This window comes from Leptopilina heterotoma, unplaced genomic scaffold (genome assembly GCF_015476425.1).
Source record: "Leptopilina heterotoma isolate Lh14 unplaced genomic scaffold, ASM1547642v1 Lhet_243, whole genome shotgun sequence".
Classification (NCBI taxonomy): domain Eukaryota; kingdom Metazoa; phylum Arthropoda; class Insecta; order Hymenoptera; family Figitidae; genus Leptopilina; species Leptopilina heterotoma.
The window spans coordinates 264,691-285,880 of record NW_025110958.1 but is presented as its reverse complement, the minus strand read 5'-3'; the positions used below and the strand labels follow the sequence as shown (position 1 = coordinate 285,880).

Genomic DNA, 21,190 nt, shown 5'->3' with positions numbered 1-21,190 from the left:
TAAAAACGGACACGCCACGGAGCTGGCATTTTGGAGGGAATTCCGCAATGTATCAAAAATTATAAGATTTATTTGTACATACATATTTGTGGTTGCGAATAAGTTTTATAAATACCTGTAAAATGTATCCACACCCAAGTAAAATTTTTTTATTTTGAATGTGTTTTCTGTGACGCCGCCAAATATTACAGTTACGTGAAAATCACCCGTTTGCATCATTTTGATATTTAATTGTGCTAAAACAAAATTTGTTTTGTTCATTTAATTGAGATTTGTTATTATTATTATTAAATATTTAAAAATATTTTATTATACTGAAGCAAGATAAAAATATTAACCACAAAAGAAAAGTGTATTTTATATTGAAGAGACAAGATGGACAATTTTACAATTACTACGTATATTATAAATTTTGATAATGATATTTTTTAATGTCTTCTTCGAATAAAAATACTACCGATTCCTCACACTTAACTCGTTCTCAAATAAAAAATAATCCAGAATTAGCATTGAATTCAGGAATTCCTAATTATAAAACAAAACCATTAACAAGTACAACCAGATATTCTAAAGAAAACCCTAATCCCTTACAATTACAGAAACAGTTTGACTCATGCTATATTAATTCCTAACTTTTTGATACTGACGATAATTCTTTCGACAGTGACAGTAACGATAGTGAAAATACCATTACAGAATAAACCTTAGTTAAACAAAATTCAAATAAAAGCTTAAATAAATCTTTAACTGACGAAATTGAAACAAACGATAGCTCTGAAATAATTCTTTTGATAACACTAGAGATAGTAGCAACTTTGAAGAAAACATGGCTCTTCCAAATAATCAGCAAGTGTCTTTACGCGATGCTTTAGAAACAATACCAATGATTGACGGAAAAAAACTATCTATATTTATTGAAAGTTGTTTAGAAGCAAAATCTATACTTCCTGCTAATGCACAAGTACAAACAAATTTAGTAAAATTAATTAGGTGTCGAATTTCGGGTAAAGCAAGAAGAATTATAATAGGAAATAATTTTAATACAGTAGAACAGTTAACAGAAAGGTTAAAACAAATTTACGCGCCAGCAAAATCTGTATATCAGTTACTCGGAAATGCTCAATACTTTTCAGTCTTTGACTTGGCGTCAGGGTTTCACCAAATCAAAATGGATCCTAGAGATTCTTAGAAGACAGCTTTTTCAACGCCATTTGGACACTATGAATTCGACAGAATGCCTTTTGGATTGAAAAATTCGCCAAATACATTCCAAAAACTTATTGATCAGGTATTATTGGGTCTACAAGGATCAGAACTATTTGTTTATTTAGACGACATTGTGATTTATGCAGACTTAGGACACATAATCGATAAAAACGGGATAAGACCCGACCCGAAAAAAGTATAAGCGGTAAAGAAATTTCCAAAACCAAAAAATGTAAAATTATAAAACAATTTTTAGGATTACCAGGTTACTATCGAAAATTTATAGAAGGATTTTCGAAAATCGCTAATCCTTTAAATCAACTTTTAAGAAAAGATATTCCTTTCCTTTGGACTGATAAACAACAGACAGCTTTTAATACGTTGAAAAGTAAACTATATGAAGAACCACTTCTAAAAAGACCCGACTTTTCGCAACCATTTATACTGACAACAGACGCTTGAGGTTTCGCAATAGGAGGGATTTTATCGCAAGGAGTGATTGAAGACCAACCAGTCGCCTACACGTCAAGAACTTTAAATGAATGCGAAAGAAAATACGACACGTACGAAAAGGAAGCCTTGGCCATCATATATAGTGTGCAACATTTTCGACCATACCTTTATGGCAGGAAATTTACGCTAGTTACGGATCACAAACCATTAGTTTGGTTTCAAAATTCTAAAGATCCCTGCTCCAGAGTAACAAGATGGAAGCTGAAACTTGCAGAATACGATTTTAATGTGGTCTACAAAGCAGGCAAAACAAATGTCAATGCTGATGCCTTATCCAGAAATCCAGTTGAAGATATTATTGAAGAAAAAGTACAAGGAATAAAAAAAGAAAAAATGGAAGAAACTCAAGAAATACAAGAAAATATAATAAAATGTGTGCAAGAAAAAATTGAAAAATATATACATTGTGTAGCAAATGATACTAAATACTACTTGAATTCGGAGATAATAAGAAATCTCCATGATATCGAAAAAATATTTAAGGACATTGAATCCTTTGAAAACTCGGAAATATTAAAAATTCTTCGATCTATTAAAAAATTATTTGAGGACAATGAATCCTACATGAATTTGGAGATAAGGAAAAGTCTCCAATCTATTAAAAGAATATTTAAGGATAATGAATCCTATTCGAATTTAGAGATAAGAAAAAGTCTCCCATCTATTGAAAAAATATTAAAGGACAATGAATCCTACATGAATTCGGAGATAAGGAAAAATCTCCTATCTATTGAAAGAAATTATTGTACAAGTAAAGAAACTTGTAATGTCATAACAAGAAATTAAAGGAAAATACAAGAAAATGATAATCAAGAAAAGAAAATACAAGAAAAGAAGAATGAAGAAATCGAAGAAATTGAAAATGAAGAAATAAAAGAACACAAAACAAAGAAACGAGGTAGACCGAAGAAACATAGCACACGTTTGAATACCTCCTTTTCCAAGAAGAGAAGAGGAAGACCGAAAAAGGTATGCAATACAAATAATAAAAGAAAAGAAAAATTTTATAATGAAGTTATTCCTGACAAAATTAAGTCAGATCCTGAGTATATTAATGAAAAATCAAAATTGAAGAAACACGAAGAAATTGACCAAGGAAAACTCGAAAACTCGAATTCTGAAGAATTATCTGATGAAGAAGATAACTTAGTGGAAAATGAGAATTGTGAAAATTCAAATAATAACCAAGAAAAATATATTATTGACTGTAGAGACCAATTACCAATGCGAAGAGACAATCTTACTTATTTTTTTTTAGTTGAGGGAGATCCTCGAGATAATGACTCCAGATCAATAACCAAACGCGAAAAATTGACAAATTTTGGTAAACTTCAATTAGATGTATCAGAAAAAATAAACAGAGGTATATATTACTATATCGCTCTCCCTATAGAAAGTGAAATGAAAGAAAATTTATCTGATACAATAAAAAGAATTAAATCTACAATTATTTTAATGAAAAACTTATGTAAAGAATTAAATTTCAAAAGTATCAGTTGAAGGACATAAAGGTGTAACAAAAACATATGGAAGAATACGTCAAAATTATTATAAGGAAAACATGAAAAATAATATTCAAAAATATATTTAAAGTTGTCTCCAATGCCAATTAAAGAAATTAGTTAGAGTTAAAACAAAAGACCCAATGATTATAACAGATACACCAGGTACAGCATTTGCAAAAATTGCAATCAACATTGTTGACCCATTACCAAAAACTAAAAACGGAAGTGAATATATATTAACAATACAAGACAATTTAAGAAAATATTCATTAGCAATTGCACTTCCAAATCATCAAGCAAGTACAATAGCTGATGCATTTATTAAAAAATTTATTTGTATTTTTGGATCACCTAAAGGAGTATCAACAGATGAAGGAACAGACTTTTTAAGCAATTTAATGAAAAGATTAGCAAAAAGATTTAGAATACGACAATTTAAAACAACCGCTTTTCACCCCCCAGTCAAACGGATCAATCGAAAGATCTCACCATGTTTTAGGAGAATATTTAAAACAATTTATTAATAAAAATGAAGAATGGGATTATTGGTTAGAATTAGCCATGTTTATAAGTAGTTTTATTAGTTTCCCCCTCCCTATTAATAGATATTTATTTCCCATTTCCTTTAGATATAAAAATTAGCATTTTTCAAAAAAATGAATATTATAATACAAGCATTCATGAAGATACAAAGTGTACTTCGTACGAGTTAATTTTTGGGAAATTGGCACAATTGCCATCAAGCGATCCGCCACTTAAACACGAAAAATTAGAAACATATGAATATTTAACATATTAATATTTATTAATATTATGAATAAGCATATTAATATTTAAAACAAATTTAATAACAAGACTTTATGAAATGAGAAACATCGCTAGAGAAAATTTAATTTTAGCAAAATAAAAGTCAAAATTTTATTATGACAAAAAGTGTAAACCCACAAAATCTTAAACTCGAAGATGAAGTATTTCTATTACATGGAGGAAATAAGCTTAACCAATGCATTCATAGGATTTGACTGTGGCTCAACAGAACCAAACATAACAACTCTATCATTAAAACAGGTAGGAGATTACGAAATTAAAAAAAACCAGTAAAAACAGAGCAAAGCTACGTACAATTAATACAACTAAGCGGTACTACAAAAACTAAAGTTATACAATGTAAAATTAAAATCAGCCGTCATATTGAACATTGTGCAATTTTTTCACACACGTCAGCTGTTAGTAATGGACAAGGAATGTACATTCATGAAGTATCTTATGATGTATGTAACACAATTCATATAACGGGAATCTTACGCCTTCTATGAATACAAAATTTGCAGATTACAAAATAAACTCCACTAATTACCGTAGTATAACCCTAGCAGGATCAATAGATCAAGATGGAGATTGCGATGGAGAATCTTATAGTGACGTCTATGGCTCATGGAAAGATGTAATAGTGCAAGCATCGTATGAGATAACTTTACAAGAATATTTTTAAACAGTCAACTTAGAAACGGACAAAATCCGTTTGCCGTCGGGAACAGTTTGCAGTTTATCAGAATCAAAATGTATGGACAGGGAAAATGGAAATACATTTTGAAGTACTATACCAGAAGATGTATGTAACCTCAAAAAGTACAAAGTAATTTATGAAGGAATAGCAAATAAAACATACGAAACAAACAACAATGAAAAAGGTAAAGAAATACTATACTCTTTAGTAAGCCAAGATATAACATTTGCATTAGCTGAAAAATCAAGAGAAATGATTTGTGGGTACATTTATATAAGAACTGAACATCCTAAATTAATTATCCTAGAAACAAGACCAGGTGGATCACCTTTAAGTAACAAAAAACCGTTAGTTCAAAACATGGATATGTTTTCTTATGTAAATACAAAATTTATTTACGTTGAACGCCATCTAAGAAAAGAAATGTAGGGGAGAGTCTCCAGTTGTGAGACACCTCCAGTTGTGAGACAGTCAATTTTTTTTAACATGCAATATTAAAAAGCCGATTGGTTTATATAAAAACATTTCTTTTTATATGAGCCAACTTTTTCATGTACGCCGAAGCGGATATATAAACTGTTTTTGTTAAATACCAACACTGTGTGTGATAATCGACTAAAAAGCGTTTTTTCAATAAATACAAAGTACTTTTTTTCCAAGTTAATTAATTGGAAAAGGTAAATGTAATGCATTTTCTTTTAGTGTTTTCCTTATATTTTGTGATGCAATATTGCATTGTTCCAATCTACGGTTGAAAATAATTTAATTTTCCTTTTTCAAAATAGCGCCAATTTCTGGGTGTGAGACACAGCATATCACCAGTTGTGAGACGGTGTCAACACCCATCTGGGCAGCATAAAAAATACGACTTTGCAGGCATACTATTTAAATGTTGTTTTGATTTTTTTTCTAGTATTTTTGTGCATGTCAAGTGGAAAAAAGTCAATTGATTCAGAAGAAATCAATTTTAATGCTCTTGTTGAAGCTATTAAATTGTGTTTATTTGATAGTCATATTTTGGCGAATAAATATTATTATTTAGTATATAATAATATATATTATTAATATATTTAATTATTTCTACTAAACATAACGTTTTATGTCAAACTTATTAAATTTTAGCAATTTTTAATGAGTGTCTCACAACTGGAGACATTTTTTTTTTTTGAAAAAAGCGATGTGCTCGGAAAATGTATCGTAAAACTTTTTGAGTTCATCGAAACACTATACTTTCTTTTAATAAAAGTTGCGTATTTCTGTTACCTTTCGAACGGTGTATTTTATTAACAATTTCGTTTACCCGTTTACAATTTACGGGTCAAAAATGAAACCCGTCTCACAACTGGAGACTCTCCCCTATGAATTATATTACGACGTACTAACCAAAAAATGCCTATTAGAACAAGAAATGTTAAGAAACGCTTTAGTTCTAGCAACTCAAGCTCCCGATTTATTTGCATACCATTTAATGAAAAAAGAATACCAGATACCAGTTTAAATTAATTTAAGGGAAACAAAAGAATGTTATATGCAATTGCTTGTTTCAAAAGATAATAAAACGTACTTTCTAACACCTATAGCTCATATTTTGACTAAAGTGGGAACGCCAGTAAAATGCAATACATTTTTACCATCGATGTTTATGATAGGGAACTCTTGGTTCCAAATATTACCTAAATTAGTAACAGTAGTACAACCAGCGATAATGAAACCAGACAAACGAGAAACTTGGAAATATAATGTTCCCCCTTACCTAGCTACTAGTGGGTTATATTCACAGAAAGACTTAGAAAAATTGAGAAATCATATTATGCTACCAGCAGAGAAACCCATAATTTTAAATACTCTCGCAAGAGGAATCATGGGGCAAACTATACATAACACAGGCCTTAAATTTTCAAATGTACTAGATGAAGAAACAATAAACAAAATAGCAGAATCAGCATGCGGAAAAATCTGGGTAACATTTACTAGTTTCGGAACCGTAAGCGCAGGATTTGTAGGCATAATAATAGCAATGAAAACAATCAAATTTATCGCTGATACCTTTATACATGAATATGCATTATAATAATAGTGTGTTTGGGTGGTCTCTAAATCTTTTAGGTTCCATACGAGACTCTGTAACTAATGTATTATTGCATTTAGGAACGGCCCCTAAAACTCCACCAACACCAAATCAAAACAACAAAGAAGAAAACGAAGCTTCAGCTGCTATAGAAGAAATTAATCTACTACAGAAAAAAGAAGGTAATACAAACAACGAAGAAATAATTCAATTGTACCCACAACTACATCCTATCTATAACAATTCCACAAACTTCCGATTATAAGATGGCAACTTCCTTTCTAAATATATTAAACACCTTATTAAAAGAAAACACGAGAGATCACCTCCTAATAAATTCAAATTATCAAGCACCGGCAGATGCCATTCATCAACCTCAGTACGTTACAGATATAAGATACAAAAATTTTATAATTTGTAGTACAAGTGACAATCTCGAGTTATCAAAAGAAACTGCAGCGTATCGTTTAGTTAAAAAATTAATCGATGGAGAAAATGAATTTCTGAAAATAGCAACAATTTCATTTAAAATAAAGCTTATTCAAAAGCTAAACGATTTCTGCTATAGAAAAGGAATGCGTATTCCTAAATTTTCCATCTTTAAAACAAACGTATCAGAAGTTTACATAACATAGAAAATAGAAAATTATAGTAACTCTTTTGAACATGTGATAACTAACTGTATTGAAAATATGACAGTCGCGAATGAAAAAAAAATTCCTTTGAAAATACAAATCTTCCTTCAACTTCCACATCCTATAAAAATAAAGAAAAGAAAAGTTTTAAAAAATGTACTTTTTGCGGACATCGCAAGAAGAACATTTATCATAAAATATAAAAATAATTATACTTGATTCTGTTTCAGAAATGGAGATTAAAAATAAAATGATCTTATTAATCTTTGCTATTTTGATGGGAATAATCAAAGGCACATTTCAAATCATGCCACAAAATGTTTCATTTACACAATCACCAGGACTATATTATAAACCTTTAAAAAATATAGAATTTTCTGTTGGTGAAGTAAAATTTATTTATTATATTAATCACAAACAATTATTCAGTAAATTAGAAAACTTTAAAAAATTTTATGAAAACACTATGCAAAGTTGCATATTATTCTGCATTGTAGTAAGAAATCAACTTTAACTTAAAATAAAAAAATTTGAAGCATTAATTTATGAAACAAAGAAAATTATAAATAAAACTACAGAACCAACACAAAAAACTGGCATTTTTAACTTTATAGAAAAGAAGGAAACAATGAATAATATCACAATGAAAACTACAGATAAAAATACATTTTTGCAACAAATTTTTATTTTAGATCCTCCTAATCTAAACGATATGTATGAACAGTTATATTCAATCGAAAAATACATTAAAAAATTACAAAATATACTTTTTATACAATGAATAATATCACAATGAAAACTACAGATAAAAATACATTTTTGCAACAAATTTTTATTTTAGATCCTCCTAATCTAAACGATATGTATGAACAGTTATATTCAATCGAAAAATACATTAAAAAATTACAAAATATACAAGAAACTTTTGTAGCTTCAATGAATAATAAATGGCATCAATCCATTCCAATTGAAAAAATTTTTCTAAATTATACCATGAATACTAAAACTCTTTAAAAATTTTTAAAAGTCGAAACTTTAAACTCAAATAAAAATTTATTTATTGTATACTCATTTCCAAAACAAATATCAGAAAGTTTAAAATTATTTAAAATTTACTCATATCCAATGTTTTATAACAAATCTTTTATTTCTATAAAAATAGACTCTCAAATAATAGGCCTTTCTGAAGAAAATAAAAAGTATTTCTTAACCTCAAATCTTAAAGAAAAATTTACACCATTTATTAATCACGTTGAATTAAATCCAACTTGTGAATCAAGTATATTAATTAATTCAATGTATTACAACTGCAAATTTATTAGTTCAAATGAATTCCCATTTATCACTCCATTATAGAAGAAATGTCTAACTTACCTTTAAAAACACCAATACAGGATAAAATGTTAGTTCAAAGTTCTAACCAAAGAATTATAAGTATATTTGATCTAAATATACTTTATGAAATGAAATCTGCGCAGAATTATTGGAAAGAGTAAAGAAGAATAATAAAACAAAACAAATACTATAAATTTTTTTTTATTTTTTTTTCCTTTCTAATAATTTTATATATATAAACAATTATAAAGTATCTCCATCAAGGTCCAAAATACTAAAACATAAAAATTATTTTCGTTTTGTTAGTAAAATGCATAAAATAAAATATTAAACACTTACGCGACCCACCAGGTGACCCCTTATAATCTATTTTACGGCACCGGCAAAGAAAGGAGACCCTAAAGGATCTCCTGATTCTAACAGATGCCTTCTAAGACAGGAAAGTACCTCAGTCATCGAACAATGAAAGTTAAGTTTCCACTCAAAAGGGGTTTCCAAACGCAAATGAAAAATTCTTATAGCCGTTCTTTTCTCTTTAAAAGTTAGTGGTTTTAATTGCTCATTGACCCATTGATCACATACGCAAACCTATAAGGAAGTTACTAATAATTATAATAAAATAAACGAGAAACAAAGAAAAATACAAGACTAAAAATACGTACTCGAATCAATGAATTGTCCACAAATTTTACTAATCGGTTGTATAAAACGAATGGTGTTCCGGTCTCAAAATGTTGATCCAGTAAAGATTTATGATCCTCGATAATTGAATCCTTTTTAGAAAAAAATTCAGCAGGCAAATTTATAATCACATCTCCGTATTGAACCTTAGGAACTTCCATAATAACTCTCTTATTACCATGCCAAGATATAAGTTCTCTATCAACCTAGAAATAAATTTTTTTAAATTATTAATTCATAAATATAGAAATAGGAATAAATAAAAAATTGTATTAGTTAATAACTGGAAACAAGTTACTTACAATTTTAATGATGTTGGACTCAAAAATAGAGTACTTCTGTAAATAAAATACGCCATCAGGTCCGTGAACATTAAGCTGTTTTAATATGATAAATTTTATCAAATCAACACAAGGTAGTGAAGTCCACTAATCCTCCCCTATATATTTTTGTGCCTCAAAATTAATAGAAAACTGAGAGAAACGTCCTATTCTTGGCTTCCAAATATCAAATTTTCTTAATGGAAGAGTCATTCTTTCAAGCACAGATAAAGAATTACAAAAACTCTTTGAATTAAATAAAGAAAACTGTATGCCTTCCATTTTTAACGTAGTGGCATTAACAGGTAATGTGGCCACGGCAGGACAAGGTTTTAATCGTTTATTGGGAACGTTCGAGTAATTTAATTTCTTATATTACATTTTTTTCTTTAAAAAAATTACAATATTTTTTCCTGAACGCCTGTCAGTATGGACGAAGTAAATACTTCAACTAACAACGGTGAGGGTTCGGGCGGTGGGGTGCCTGACCCACAAGTAAATGGGAACGGGGGTGAAATCATTATGGATCCTAATACAAATAATAACATTAATGATAATCAGAATTGCATAAATCAAGATCAAATAATGGTCAACGCGTACCGAATGCCTAATCTTTCCGATTTTGTTTGTTCAGATCCCGGACTCTGGTTTGCTCAGGTTGAATTTATGTTTGAAGTTAGTTGAATTACAGCTCAACGATCGATGCTTTGATGGCAAAGGTCGAAGCGTTGTCAGTTTATTCTGAATCTCGTTCTAGATCTCATAATCGTTCTTATTCGCGTGTGCGAAAAGAATCTCAATCGGAAAACTAATACAACCACATCGAGTGGAGACGGTCGATGTAACTAACGGTTTAAAACATCTCTTAATTAGAGATAAAATAACAGGACTCAAATTCCTAATTGACATGGGATGACATTCTTATCGCTTCTATTGATTTAGAAGAGCATAAGAAGCATCTTGACATAGTGTTCGAGAGGTTGAGAGACTTCTTTTTGTTTCTAAATGTTAGTAAGTGTTGTTTTGCTGTTTCTGAACTCGAGTATTTGGGTTATGTAGTAAATGAAGAGGGAATCAAACCAGTTCCAGAGAAGGTTAAATCTATTTCGAACTTCCCTAAAGCTGTCGTTGTAGTGGAATTGCGTCGCTTTTTGGGTCTCGCCAATTTTTATCGCAGATGTTTACCTCATGCCGCACAAACACAGATCCCTCTTAACGCCTTCCTTCACCAATCCAAAAAATGACAATCAAAAAGTAGAATGGAATCCTCAAGCTAAGGAAGAATTTTATCATATTCGAAAAAATATAGAAAACGCTGTATTGTTAGCACATCCTTCCCAAAATGGTCCTTTGCGTTTAGTAACTGATGCTTCCGTCACCGGAATGGGTGCTTCCGTTGAACAATTCCAAAACAACAGTTGGAAACCTCTTGGTTTCTTTTCGCGTAGTTTCTCGGCAGCTTAACGTAACTGCAGCACATACGACAGGGAGCTTACAGCTATTTTCAAATCTTTAAAATATTTTAGATACATGCTCGAAGGTAGGGAATTTAAGGTTGTTCCGAATCATAAGCCACTCACGTATGCATTTTCGCAAAGATTAAACAAATCGTCACCTAGACAAATCAGACAACTAAATTTTATTTCTCAATTTACCACCTCGTTTAAATTTCTTCCAGGAAAGGACAATGTAGTAACGGATTCTCTTTCTCGTATTGACTCTGTCTATTTAGTTTTTGATAACAATCTCGTTAAATTAGCTCGAGCTCAAGAAGTAGATGAGGAAGTGAAGTCTATTCTTTAAAACGAAAATTTTTTCTCAAATTGAAAAACATTTAATGGGGTCCTGATCAAACCAACATTGTCTGTGATATCACGGGAGATATTTTGCGTCCTTTTGTCCCTCAATCTCTACGAAAACAAATTTTTGATACCATCCATAATCCTGCTCATCCAAGCGCGAAGATTTCCGACAGAATCATTCGAAAGAATTACGTCTGGCCAAAGATGCATAGCGACATAAAAAATTGGTGTAGATCGTGTGTGGCTTGCGAAAGGTCAAAAGTAATTAGACATACGATTATTAACCCATCACATTTCGTTATGCCCGAGAGTAGATTTAACCATGTACATATAGATATAGTCGGTCCTCTCCCGTATAGTGACGGATATTCTTATATTTTGACTATGATAGACAGGTTTTCGCGCTAACCCGAGGCCATTCCTCTTAAAAACATAGAAGCTATAACAATTTGTAGAGCCTTCGTTGACGGATAGATTTCTCGATTCGGCACCCCCGAAACGGTGACGACCGACCAAGGGAGACAGTTAGAGTCGCGAATTTTTGCTGCTCTATTACGAATGAACGGCTGCGATAGAATAAGAACAACACCCTATCATCCGGAATCTAATGGTATAATAGAAAGATGGCAGCGCACTCTTAAATCCGCGCTTATGTGTCATTCTGACAAGAATTGGGTACGATCTCTTTCCACTGTTTTAATGGGTCTTAGAAATAATATTTTTGACTCAGGCGCATTACCGACCGAATTCCTATATGGTAAATCCTTAAGATTTCCTGGAGAGTTTATTCTCCCCGAGGATCTCTCATCGGACCATCAATTTTTTCTTGAGGAGTTTAGAGAGAATATGCGCGTAATTAAACCTGCACTTGTCACGCATAAACACAGTAGAAAGGTATTCTTGTATAAAAACCTCGATTCGTGTTCACATGTATTTCTCCGTATACGAAAGACCCTAAAAAATCACTTGAACATCCCTATACTGGACCTCACAAGGTTCTTAGTCGTGTGTCTGAAAAAGTGTACGAAATTGATGTGAATGGAGAAAAACTTCGAGTTTCAATTAAAAATGTTAAACCTGCGTATTATGTACCTGACGACGAAAATATTGTAAAGAATTTTAATGTTAGCCCTAGTAGATATACAGGGCCGGTTCTAGATACAGATTCCTTTACCGAAATTTACCGACATTTGAAATAAAAAAATGGTTTTAATCTATTCTATTCGAGAAACTTCTAAAGAAAAAAAGAGAAGAGCAATTTCTTCTAAAAATCTTTTTAAAAAAAACTTATTCAAAAAAATTTGTAAATTTTTTTCAAAACTGAGAAACGAATAAGTATATTTATGATGTATAGGTTAACATACAGAGTTTCATTATATCTCAAGATTTTACGGTAAGTAGAAAATTTTTTCGAATAAATTTTTGCGTTTATAATGTTTTAAACAAATTGTTTGATTATTTAATAGAAAATTAATTATCCGCCTATTGTAATAAGAATGAGCAATTCCACGGGAAGTGATCTAAAGAATTTTCGATGATTTTAGCAATATTAATAATACTTACCGAATTTGATCCCTTATATACATGGAATAAAAATGTATAAAAGTTTTTTCAAAATTTTCAAAATTTTTTGAGTTACCGCTTACTCAAAATTTTGGTCGGTTTTTCAAAAAAGGCACATAAAAAAATTTTTTGAATCAAAATTTTGAAAAAAATACCTCTTCGATTTAAAAATTTTTTTTTTGTAGTTATTGTCTATAAAGTCAAGAATACTTCCTATAAATTTAATTATGGGACAACAGTAACTTTACGAGAAAAAAAATAAAATTTCCAGCGCGGCATGCCGGGACTCGTGCATGTATTCGCTTATGGCGGCGCATGTTTCGTTCCAAATCACTCTACAAGTCACAATTTTTTGCCAAAACGATTTTTCTTTTTTTCTAAATCTTCGTAATTAAGTTTTTTATCGATCTCTCGAGCCCGGTTTTAAAATTTTGTTTTTTAACATTTTTTTAATAACAATAAATTTTAAAAAAATCATAAAATCGTAAAATATATTTTTTTCAGCTTCAATCATTCAGAAAATTAATCAAAAAACCTATTAAAAGAATGTTTAAATGTTTCTGATGTATAACAAAAGTATACCAATTTATTAAATTGTTTAAACAATTAATTGTTATTTCTTTCCTAAATTGTACTTAGGGTTAGAAACTTCTAGTTTTTTTTAATTGTGCATTTTTTTTTGTTTAAACAATTTATTTTTTGTAATGTTATCAATTTACTGAACTTAAAACTAGAAATTTATTATTTAATTTATAGTTTTTTATTTTTTAATGAATTGTACTTTGAAAAAACTAGAAACTTTAGCCCTAAGTGCAATTTATGAAAAAATGGCAACAATTAATTAGCTGAACAGTTTTATAATAAATAATTTTTTTTATCATCAGTAGATGTTTTACTCATGAAAAATTGTAACAATTGAGAAAAAACTAGAATTTTCAAACCCTAAGTATATTTTATGAAAAAGTAACAACAATTAATTGTTCGAACAATGAAATAAATAATTTGGTTTTTTTCAAATGTAGATGTTTTAGTCCTGAAAAATTGAACAATTGAGAAAAAACTAGAAATTTCTAACCTTCAGTACAGTTTAGGAAAGAAATAACAATTAATTGTTTAAACAATTTAATAAATTGGTATACTTTTGTTATACATCAGAAACATTCAAACATTCTTTTAATAGGTTTTTTGATTAATTTTCTGAATGATTGAAGCTGAAAAAAATATATTTTACGATTTTATGATTTTTTTTTAAATTTATTGTTATTAAAAAAATGTTAAAAAACAAAATTTTAAAACCGGGCTCGAGAGATCGATAAAAAACTTAATTACGAAGATTTAGAAAAAAAGAAAAATCGTTTTGGCAAAAAATTGTGACTTGTAGAGTGATTTGGAACGAAACTTGCGCCTCCATAAGCGAATACATGAACGAGTCCCGGCATGCCGCGCTGGACATTTTTTTTTTCTCGTAAAGTTACTGTTGTCCCATTATTAAATTTATAGGAAGTATTCTTGACTTTATAGACAATAACTACAAAAAAAAATTTTCAAATCGAAGAGGTATTTTTTTCAAAATTTTGATTCAAAAAATTTTTTAAAAATTTTTTCGGGAAAAAAAATTTTTTTTTTCTTTTTATTTTTTCTTTAAAGTGCTTCTTATTATGAGTATTTTCCAAAAAAAATTATCTTAATCGGTTAACAAAGAAAAAAGTTATGTGCCTTTTTTAAAAAACCGACCAAAATTTTGAGTAAGCGGTAAGTCAAAAAATTTTGAAAATTTTGAAAAAACTTTTATACATTTTTATTCCATGTATGTAAGGGAACAAATTCGGTAAGTATTATTAATATTGCTAAAATTATCGAAAATTCTTCAGATCACTTCCCGTGGAATTGCTCGAATGTAGAAGCCTCACCTGTTAATGTAATGAGTAATTATTGCATAGATTATAAAAATAGTCATGTACATTTCAGAGAGGAGTCATCTGAAGTGTAACATGATACATGTCAGCACATTATATTATTCATAAGTGTACATATAAAGGAACATATGTTATTTAGTGTCTTCATTATTCCCCAAGGTAGACAAAGATAGGTATATATATATTTTTATTAAGAAATCTAATTTTAATTTTGCAAACTTATCTATATAAATAAAGAAGGAAGAAATATATTATTTAAAAAAGACAGAATGATGCTTAAGAGTATAAAATGTGAGAGTTAGCTACTAGTTTCCATAAAGTCTTCGTTAGTTGATCTGTACTGAGAAGTTGTAACTGAGTGTTTGCGTTAAAAAATCTAGAAACTGTTGTCAGTGTAAGAATAAACAGCTTTAAATAATAAAGTGTGGTTGATAAGAAAGTGAAGAAAATGGATGGAAAATTAAAGAAATTAAACAGAGCTGCTAGTTTTTTACCTATCAAAAGATTGAGTTAATTAAATCTTAATGAATATTATAATATTACAGATATTAAGCAAACGACAACAAAATTTGGCTTGAAAATTGTGGCTGAAATCAATAGTGAATACGTTGTATTTTTACCACAAAGAATGGTAAAGGTTCTGAAAATTGATGATGAATCATTGACTCACTTACAACAAGCAGCAGAAAAAGGAGAATTACAATTAAAATTTTTGGGTGGAAAATATAATTACTTTGAATTTGTGTCAAAAGCAGAATAATAAAAATGACATATCTTCCTCGTAATCAACTACTTCTATCAACCACATATAACTTAAATTAATCGTTTACAAAACAAGTAATTATTGGAGCTGAATTAAAGAGCAATTTATCCATAAAAATTAAGTTAATAAGCAGCCACCCACAAACATCAGTCTCATTCTCAGTACTAGAATGGAAATTGTTCACCACTTTTTATTCAGAAATTGAGGTATTTTTTGATAATAAATCTAAACCTCATGAAATCAACTGTGATACATTTCATCTGAATTTTGTCAGCTATTTAAATCATCGCTTTGTGTTAATTAGAAATTCACGAGAAGAAGAAGAATTAGATTTAATACATTCATTTTCTCTGAAATTTGAAACTTTTAAAGCTTTGAAGCAACTAAATCGCTGTGTGAAAGAAAGTGCAAGGGAAATAAAATTTTTACCTTTGCAATATATTAAATTAAGTGTTATTAAAACAATTGAAGAAATTGTGTATCAGCGATTTGAACTACACCAACTGACGGCTTTGGAAAAATTTATTGAGAAAAATTATTTTAAAATCTTAGAAAAAGTATTATTAAATAATGAATGTCCATCTCCTGTAAATATAGAAAAGCCATTTTCTGAGATTATGACTTTTCATTCAAAGGAAATTTGTAATGAAGTTATAATTTACATTCAAAAATATACAAACAAAATATCATGAAAATTAGAATGTAAGTATTTCCTTAGTTTTCTTATTGTGTATAAATTTTCTTAATATATAATATACTTAATCTATATCTGTTATATGTTTCAGAACAATTCTGTCCAGTAGATTTCACAAAGTTTATCCAAAAATTGAAGAAGACCAATTATTCTTTCAAGGAAAAATATTATTGTTTCAAGGAAAAATAGATGATGATTGATGCAAAGAAGAATGAAATTAAGTAATTGTGCATATCTATTGTATTCAAAATATATTTTATAATTATAATTATATCAATGTGTAATTTTCAAGAAATGTATCATATGGCAAAATGATAATAATGAAATATAAATAGAAAAAAGATGATGATGTAGTAACTTAGAATTATTATATTGAAGGAGAATAAATTTGAACAATAAATATATTTTAATGAAAATTCTTGAATTTATTTATTTCAATAAAAAATTTGTTACATATCCTCATTTATCCAACTATTATGAGAATTATCAAAACCTAACCATTTAATATACATTCAATGACGACGTTTTTTAAAATATTTTTTCAATTAAATAAATATCTGGATTTTTAACCTTAGCAATTTCTTCTTCATAAAAATTACCAGCTAAAGGTCTATTTTGATAATCTCTGAGCAAGTATGTTACTGGTGTAGTATTGTTTACCCGATCAATTGTAAAAATTTCTGTTGTCCAGTTGGGTGTGTAACCTTTCTCAAAAATATGTTTAAGTTTACTTATTCTAACTTTATCTTCTTTTTCAAATTTCGGTTTCTTTTTCGAAGATTTTACAACGAATGTTTTATATACATTAAATAAAATTGCCTTTTCATTATTTTTGTTTACATCTTTTGGCTTCATTTTAATGGTTTGATGCTTAGTGTTATTGTACGAGAAAAGTAAATCTTGCAAAATATCTAACCATTTGTAACTGCCTTGTAAACTAAATTGTATCCACATTTTGTTTTTTAACCCTCCTGAGAATGAGTTTTTACCCGAACAGTAGTTACCAAATGCATACATTTTTCACAACAATAGATTTTCCTGCAATTTGGTATACGGAGGTCTTTTAAGTCGCTGATTACGAATCTGAAGTCCGTTTTTAAAAATTCAAAATGGCGGATCCAATATGGCGGACTAATTTTCCAAAAAATGTTTAATTTTTTGCAATTCGGTATATGGGGGTTTTTGGGGTCGCTGATTACGAATCTAAAGTCCGTTTTTAATTTTAAATAAAAATTGAATTATTATTTAAACAATTTTTAAACAAATTATTGTTGTTATTTACCAAAATTTTACAGGATGCACCTTGAAAGTTGCAATTGTTTCCTAATTGTGCAATTTACTAAAATCTATATAATTAAAGATAAAGAATAAAAATTGAATTATTATTTAAACAATTTTTAAACAAATTATTGTTGTTATTTACCAACTTTTTACAGAATGCACCTTGAAAGTTGCAATTTATTCCTAATTTTGCAATTTACTAGAATCTATATAATTTCAAATAAGGAATAAAAATTGAATTATTATTTAAAAAATTTTTAAACAAATTATTGTTGTTATTTACCAACATTTTACAGAATGCACCTTGAAAGTTGCAATTGTTTCCTAATTGTGCAATTTTCTAAAATCTATATAATTACAGATAAAGAATAAAAATTGAATTATTATTTACACAATTTTTAAACAAATTATTGTTGTTATTTACCAACTTTTTACAGAATGCACCTTGAAAGTTGCAATTTTTTCCTTATTTTGCAATTTACTGAAATCTATATAATTACAGATAAAGAATGAAAATTGAATTATTATTTAAACAATTTTTGTTATTTACCAAATTTTTAAAGAATGCACCTTGAAAGTTGCAGTCTTTTCTAATTTTGCAATTTTCTAATCCTTATGTGATTAAAATATTACAATTTTTTAATAAAACTTATGACTGGTTTCAGTAAATATTGTCTTTAATTTATTGATTTAATTCTAAATAAAGCTAAGAAAACATAAAAAGTTGTCAAATATTTGCTATAATCTCTCTGTTTATTTGAAAATTATATGATTTTGCAATATTAAATTGTTTAAACAAATGCAATATGCATAATAACATTATTAAAATACATTAATTTTATTAACAGATAATTATATGGAAAAACTTTGATGAATTTTAATCGTTTTTGGCAAAAAAACAAACAAAAATAGTTGGTAGCGTGAAGGTTAACTATATTGTTATTTACAAACTTCGCTTATAGTAAGCCTAGAATAATACATTTTTTTCTAAATTTTGCAATTTATTGTACTTTATATAATTACTAATAAAAATATGAATAAAATTGTACGAACAATTTTTAGACAAATAATTATTAGTATTTACTAACTTTTAAAATTTTAAATAAATAATTCTTATTATTTACCAAATTTGTTTACAGCGAGTGCAAAATATTAAAAGTTATTAAAATTTTTATAAATACCGATAACAAATAGAAATTAATTTATTTAAATATTTTCTTAAACAAATTACTTTTTGTTATTTGTTTAAAAATTGTTTAATCAATAATTTTATTCCTTTTATCTATCGGTGTTCTTATAAACCTCATCTAATTATAAAATTAGGTAAAAACTGTATCATCCATGTGCATTATGGAAAAAGCTAGTAAATAACAATAATAATTTATATTAACAATTTTTTAATAATATTTTGAACTAGTTTATCTAAATATTTTATTGAAACGACCAAAATTTGAATAACTTCTACAGAATTAAAGTAAACTTTCACGGAATGAAATTCTGAAAAGTTAGTTCTTGAAAATCAATAGAATTTAAATCATGCAGTTTTAGATAGAACTCCAAATGCACTTTCTAAATTTTAATCAGTAAAATTTCACTGGTAATAAAGTGGGAATTTAGCAACTGCAGATTCCAATTTAAAGAAAAATTAAACAATTATTTCAAAATTAAACAGCTATATTAGATCTGAAATTTTGAATTTTTAAAAACGAACTTCAGATTCGTAATCAGCGACCCTAAAAACCCCCATATACCGAATTGCAAAAAAATTAAATATTTTTTTGAAAATTAGTCCGCCATATTGGATCCGCCATTTTGAATTTTTAAAAATGGACTCTAGATTCGTAATCAGCGACCCTAAAAACCCCCATATACCGAATTGCAAGAAAATTCAATAACTTTTTGAAAATTTGGCCGCCATATTGGATCCGCCATTTTGAATTTTTAAAAATGAACTTCAGATTCGTAATCAGCGACCATAAAAACCCCCATATACCGAATTGCAAGAAAATTCAATAACTTTTTGAAAATTTGGCCGCCATATTGGATCCGCCATTTTGAATTTTTAAAAATGAACTTCAGATTCGTAATCAGCGACCCTAAAAACCCCCATATACCGAATTGCAAAAAAATTAAATATTTTTTTGAAAATTAATCCGCCATATTGGATCCGCCATTTTGAATTTTTAAAAATTGACTTTAGATTCGTAATCAGCGACCCTAAAAACCTCCATATACCGAATTGCAAGAAAATTCAATAATTTTTTGAAAATTAGTCCGCCATATTGGATCCGCCATTTTGAATTTTATAATTCAAAATTCATATATGTCACCAGCGATCCGAAACACCATTATATACTTATTTATGTAAAAATCCAATCTTTTTTTTTATTTGTCCACTTTTAGAATTAATGATTTAAGCTTATTTTTTCTAATTTTTACACTAACATTGTTCATTATTTATTATCAAATATTTTATAAATATGAACTTCTGAAGAATTGTATGACAATCTGTGAGTCTTAAGCTTTAAGTTGCAACTTAGTAAATGTATTTAGAATAATTTGTTTAAAAGTTATTAACCAAAATGTTTGGACGACTATAGTCGTCCTTGTGCATACGGAAACAACTTTGTTTGGACGACTATAGTCGTCTTTATGCGCAGGAGGGTTAAAGGTACGATTAAAGCGTTCACAAATCGAAGCTTTTAAGTTACTAAATGTAGAATACATATTTATTTTATACTGTTTCATGAGATTTTTAAAATTAATATTGTAGAATTCTTTTCCTAGATCCACATGTAGGTTTTTCGGCACCCGACCTTGGTCCAGCACTGACTTCATTGTAGTTGAAATATTTTCACCAGATTTATTCTTCACAGGAACAGCCCAGGCGAGCTTAGAAAAATTATCAATGATCGTTAAGATGTATTTGTAGTTTCTATTTTTCTTTGCATATGTTAGCATATCCACGAGGTCGGCTTTCCAAGTGTCATCCATAGCTCGTATGTCAACTTTTCGCCTAGCATAATTTCTTCTATCTGGTTTATGTAATTCTCTAACTAGAGCTTGCTTTTCTTTATTCATATTTTACAATCAAAATTTTTTTATTTTATTCAAGTGCACTTAGTAGTTTGTCTAACTGAGAAAGGATCTCTTTATTAAGCGCCAACCACTCTATATTTCTCTCAATACATATTTTTAGATTCTGTAAATATTTGTTTATAGAATCTTCTAGCTTTGTTATTTTTATATTATTGTTAAGTATATCAGATCTCATTGATCCTAATATTTCATACAAATCGTTGACTTCAGTGTTCACGATTTTTTTCACAAGGCTCAAGTTAGTTGCATCACCTCCATTTAAAGCTTCTGCAACATTACACAATTTTTCATTTTCAACATTA

General features: G+C 28.6%; 2 protein-coding genes across 2 annotated transcripts; one reads left to right on the top strand and one right to left on the bottom strand.

Annotated features, from left to right (window-relative positions):
• Positions 1-12,130: 12,130 nt before the first annotated feature.
• LOC122503096 lies at positions 12,131-15,811 on the top strand. The gene is made up of 2 exons (XM_043613523.1): positions 12,131-12,329; positions 15,597-15,811. Exons 1-2 carry the CDS (start codon positions 12,131-12,133, stop codon positions 15,809-15,811), a joined length of 414 nt encoding a protein of 137 aa, XP_043469458.1.
• Positions 15,812-15,869: 58 nt separating this feature from the next.
• On the bottom strand, positions 15,870-20,870 carry LOC122503095. Its single transcript, XM_043613522.1, has 3 exons — positions 20,623-20,870; positions 17,108-17,445; positions 15,870-15,901 (listed from the first exon to the last, which is right to left on the bottom strand). The coding sequence occupies exons 1-3, from the start codon at positions 20,868-20,870 to the stop codon at positions 15,870-15,872; spliced, it is 618 nt and encodes a 205-aa protein (XP_043469457.1).
• Positions 20,871-21,190: the final 320 nt, after the last annotated feature.